Here is a 5,165-nt window from a genome sequence, read left to right on the forward strand (position 1 = left end):
TAGATACATAAAATTATTGAAGGACAAGAAAAACTTCCACTGAAAAATTCCAATTTAATATTGAGGTTTTTAGCAACCTGTAACTAACCTTTAGACCCTCTGACAAATTATTTCACGGTTCTAATCGTAAATGAAATGGCTCTTAGAGCATAGATACATAAAATTATTGAAGGACAAGAAAAACTTCCACTGAAAAATTCCAATTTAATATTGAGGTTTTTAGCAACCTGTAACTAACCTTTAGACCCTCTGACAAATTATTTCACGGTTCTAATCGTAAATGAAATGGCTCTTAGAGCATAGATACATAAAATTATTGAAGGACAAGAAAAACTTCCACTGAAAAATTCCAATTTAATATTGAGGTTTTTAGCAACCTGTAACTAACCTTTAGACCCTCTGACAAATTATTTCACGGTTCTAATCGTAAATGAAATGGCTCTTAGAGCATAGATACATAAAATTATTGAAGGACAAGAAAAACTTCCACTGAAAAATTCCAATTTAATATTGAGGTTTTTAGCAACCTGTAACTAACCTTTAGACCCTCTGACAAATTATTTCACGGTTCTAATCGTAAATGAAATGGCTCTTAGAGCATAGATACATAAAATTATTGAAGGACAAGAAAAACTTCCACTGAAAAATTCCAATTTAATATTGAGGTTTTTAGCAACCTGTAACTAACCTTTAGACCCTCTGACAAATTATTTCACGGTTCTAATCGTAAATGAAATGGCTCTTAGAGCCTAGATACACAAAATTATTATAGGACAAGAAAAACTTCCACAGGAAAATCATAATTTAATATTGGAGGACTTCTACGTCTAACCCTTAGTGTCTCAAAAAAAAATCTGTATTAAGGACAATAATTGGAGCAAAGATTAATTAATATAAACCCAACTTTAATAACCTACTTTTCTTCGTTCGTTTGTAGGACTTGAAAAAAGAACTGGACGATGCCATTCAAGGGGTCATATACTTCAGTTTAGGGTCAAATGTAAAAAGTGTAAATTTGACTTCGCGGTTGAAAGGCGTTATTGCTTCTGCACTTTCTGAATTACCGTATAAAGTTTTGTGGAAATGGGAGTCCGATCATTTTCCGGGAAAACCGAACAATGTTGTCATAAGACAATGGCTACCACAAGAAGGTGTACTAGGTAAGTTTTTAATTTTAATAATAAATTAAACTCAATTAACAGTAATTTTTTTTGGTGAAATTTAATTTAAAAAAAATATATTCGTGTGTGGCAAATGTGAAATTTAAAAAATTTTTCAGCTCATCCCAACGTTAAGTTGTTCATAACCCAAGGAGGTCTTCAGTCAATGGAAGAAGCATTATTTTATAAAGTACCTCTTCTTGGTATGCCGTTTTTCGGTGACCAACCAAGTAACATCAATAAAATGGTGCAAATGGGTATCGGACTCGAAATAAACCGAAATACTGTCACCAAAGAAGAAATGAAATTGAAAATATTGGAATTAATCAATACAGACAAGTATGATTATAATTAATTAATATTATTATCGTTTTCTAATTCAGAAATTAAAAATTAAAAAAAAAATAGTTTTACGAAAGAGAAGATATTTTTGTCACGAATTTAATTGCGTAAGTTCTAAGTAAATCTATTAATACGATTGTCTTTTCTTTTATGTGCAGGTACCGTCAAAAAATTGCAGAACTATCGGATATTGCATTCGATCAGCCAATGACAGGAGTGGAAAAAGCAGTATGGTGGATAGAATATGTGATAAGGCATAAGGGTGCAAGGCATCTGCGCAACCCCTTGCTAGACATGCCCTTATACCAATACCTGTTTTTGGACATTATTGCTCTAGTATTATCCGTCCTTGCGTTTGCAATATTTGTTATAGTATTTGCCATCAAATATTTACTTAAGTTTATTAAATCATGGCAAAATTCAACAAAAATAAAATCATCGTAATTCCATTTAAAATTAGAACATTATGAAATTTTTTCCTAATTATATTTATGATCGTATATNAATGAAACACCCAAAAGTTTTTTTTTTTCATATCTTTACACAGTCTACCGTCTACTGCTACCATTTGTAAGTGTTCCTGCTTTTATCTACTTTGTTTTATTGTTGTTGTCTTTGTTATTATTATTGTTGTATTATCTTTTTGCCACTTTGGTTCTCGTTTGTATGTTTCATTCCTTGTGCCTTTTTGTTACTTGTGTTTTCGTTGTTATACACCAAAGGACACTAAATTAGTAAATTTATTTTGATATTGTCTTTTGTCCTTGTAGCGTAGCATTAATGGTTCAAGATCCAAAGTAAAATAATAAAGATAATGTTTTTATCAACAAGCTACTTATCGAATACCTATTTAAACTAAATCTGACTTTTCCTTGATGTAGTTGAAATAAAAGCTTGAAATCAGTCCAAAATAGTAGGCAGTCTTAGTAAAGCGTACAGGCAATCTTTTAACTTAAAACAGTTTGTCTAAATCATGAAGTGTTTAGTGCTTTTATTAGTGATGGCAAAGTTAGCAACTGGCGCTAAGATTTTAGCGCACTTTATAACTCCTTCGGTCAGTCATCAAGCGGTTTACCGAAATATTTGGAAAGAATTAAGTTCGAGAGGTCACCAGGTAGTCGTTATAACTCCGAATCCTTTCAACGATCCGCGTCTCGTAAATCTGACAGAGGTCGATGTCAGTTTCTCGTATAAATTCGTTGAACGACTTTCGGCAGCAGAATCTGCCGAAAAAATGAACGAAGATGTAAAACTAGACAAAGTTTTTCTCTATTTTTTGCCATATATACTCGACGTTCAAATGCAAAATCAACAAGTGAGGGATATCTATGGGAATGTCAACAACGAAAATTACGATTTGGTTCTGGTTGAAATGTTCTATCCCGTAGTTTATGCGCTATCGCACAAATACGGTTGTCCTTATGTAGGAATATCGTCGTTTTCGGGAATCAAACCTATAGAAAGATCAGTGGGAAATCCCTCTCATTCCGCTGCTTATCCAGATGCTATGTTAGATTACGATGATGCAAAAACATTGTGGACACGTCTTCACTCTGTATACAATGACATTTCTACGTATCTGAGGTAAGGTATTTTAATGTATACTGAGTTTTTAATAAGAAATTTATTAAAATTGCGATTTCGAACTTATTGGTTGTCATCAGCACGCCACAGGCAGTTTCGTGTAATCGCTGTCCAAACCGAAATTGTTCCGCAAAAGGAAGGTGATATAATATCAAGCTATAAACAGAATGTCTTTATCTAGTGATAAAAGTTGCTATCAGTATAGATCTACTATTTTAAATGTTTGACAAGGCCTTACATAAATATCTGATGTATTACTCGCTTGTGGTTGTTCATCGACGTACGGCACATATTCTCTTTCTTGCTGCCTTATATACTGCATCGCTCTCTTTATTGTTTATAAGTATAATAATTTCCTACCCTACTTCACATTTTCTACATATCATGCTGACAATACAGCAATTTTCTTACGTTAAAGCTGGATTATAGCACATAAGTACTTTTATTAATAAATAAAATTAATCTCGATATGCAAGATAACTCGTTTGCAATATGTATAAAAGGAAACAATTTTAAAAATCATCAATAGTTCCGACTACAAAAATGAAAGTTGTTGCGATTGTGTTGTTTGTCGTCAAGTTTGGGAGTTGTGCCAAAATTTTGGCTCATTTTATAATGCCGTCGATAAGCCACCAGTTCGTCTATCAGAAAATATGGAAAGAATTAAGTCTGCGAGGTCACGAGGTTACGGTGATAACTCCGAACCCTTTAAAAGACGAAAACCCATTGGCAAACCTCACAGAAATTGACGTTAGTTTTTCTTACGTGCTCATGAAGAAAGCCTTAGAAAAAAATGCGATTGATAATATCACGCCTGACATAGGAAGTGTAATAAAGGAAATATTCATTGAATTCATGCCGAGACTGTTCGACCTTCAAATGAAAGATCCCGATGTTTCGCGTATTTATAAAAATGTTAATGGAGAAAAATACGACCTGGTGATTGTAGAACCACTTTATCCAGTAGTGTACGGTTTAGCTGCAAAATACGATTGTCCCTCCGTGGGAGTAATTTCTCTTAGCGGGTTTAAAATAGTAGAAAGGTCTGTAGGAAACCCGTCTCATCCGGCACTCTATCCGGACGTTTTCTTGGATTATAGTAACGCTGAAACGCTTTGGCAAAGAATGCATTCGACCTATTCAGATATGATAACGTACTTCAGGTGAGGCACTTTCCAAAACCATTAATTAATCGTAAATTATAATAAGCACTAGGTACTCACTCTATAAGGTATAAATAAGGAGGTACATATAACAATTAATTATCCAACCGGAAAAATTTTAACACCAGTTTGGTCCCTATCAAAGTTTCCTTTAAGGTTCTATATACACTTCGCCATTGATGGAAGCAGTCTACAAATAGCTTTTTTTAAGAAATCGTCTGACCTCTATCGGCAAAAAACTCGATGTTCCTCGCTTGAAGACAGAAAAAAGTCGCACGGAGCTAGATCCGGCAAGTACGGCGGATGGTCGATAAAATTGTCGAAAAATTATCACAAATTTTCATTTCAAAAGTCCAAAAACATTAAGCTGTTTTGGTGGGAGAGACTCGAGGATAAAGCCATGATAGACAATGACAACTAAGTGACTATATGAAAGCCGTTTGGTTTATGCGCAGCCTCCAGAGCACAGTCTGACCAAAAACCACCACTGCTGCTTTACATTACAACATCTAGGAAGTCAGACAAGTCAGGACGGAAGGAGTAGTAGAGATATAAAACAGAGGATAGCGCATGGTCGAGTCGCCTTCAATAAAAAGAAGTCACTTCTATGCTCGCGAACGGTTAATTTAGAAATTCTAAAAAGTTTGTTAAAGATGTATATTTGGAACGCTGCTGCGTACAGGTGCAAAACATGGACGGTGGGAGTTGCAGAAAAGAAATAGTTAGAAGCGTTCGAAATGTGGTGTTACCGGCGAATGATGAGGATGCCGTGGATAGAGAAGGTTAGAAATGAAGAGGTATTAGAAAGAATAGGAGAACAGAGGACTCTATGGAAATGGAAGTCAATAAATTATAGGCGAGATAGGTTGGTAGGACACCTTCTCAGGCATGAAGGTCTAGTCAGAGACATATTAGA

General features: G+C 34.5%; 3 protein-coding genes across 3 annotated transcripts in view; all 3 read left to right on the forward strand.

The window, feature by feature from the left end:
• LOC108744101 overlaps nt 1–1,978 on the forward strand; it is a 7,146-nt gene extending 5,168 nt beyond the window's left edge. Inside the window, exons 7-9 of the mRNA XM_025978447.1 lie at nt 938–1,160; nt 1,280–1,499; nt 1,661–1,978. Coding sequence (XP_025834232.1) covers nt 938–1,160; nt 1,280–1,499; nt 1,661–1,946 — 729 coding nt within the window. The 3' untranslated portion in view covers nt 1,947–1,978. The remainder of the gene's footprint in view (nt 1–937; nt 1,161–1,279; nt 1,500–1,660) is intronic.
• A 326-nt stretch (nt 1,979–2,304) lies between these two features.
• Nucleotides 2,305–3,176, forward strand: LOC112905628. The gene has a single exon (XM_025978418.1). The coding sequence runs from the start codon at nt 2,476–2,478 to the stop codon at nt 3,088–3,090; it is 615 nt and encodes a 204-aa protein (XP_025834203.1). The 5' UTR covers nt 2,305–2,475; the 3' UTR covers nt 3,091–3,176.
• Nucleotides 3,177–3,466: 290 nt separating this feature from the next.
• Nucleotides 3,467–5,165, forward strand: part of LOC112905646 — a 5,769-nt gene continuing 4,070 nt past the window's right edge. The window contains exon 1 of the mRNA XM_025978449.1: nt 3,467–4,249. Within this exon, the coding sequence (XP_025834234.1) occupies nt 3,630–4,249 (620 nt within the window). The 5' untranslated portion in view covers nt 3,467–3,629. The remainder of the gene's footprint in view (nt 4,250–5,165) is intronic.

This window comes from Agrilus planipennis, unplaced genomic scaffold (assembly GCF_000699045.2).
Source record: "Agrilus planipennis isolate EAB-ADULT unplaced genomic scaffold, Apla_2.0 scaffold6, whole genome shotgun sequence".
In the NCBI taxonomy this organism is placed as follows: domain Eukaryota; kingdom Metazoa; phylum Arthropoda; class Insecta; order Coleoptera; family Buprestidae; genus Agrilus; species Agrilus planipennis.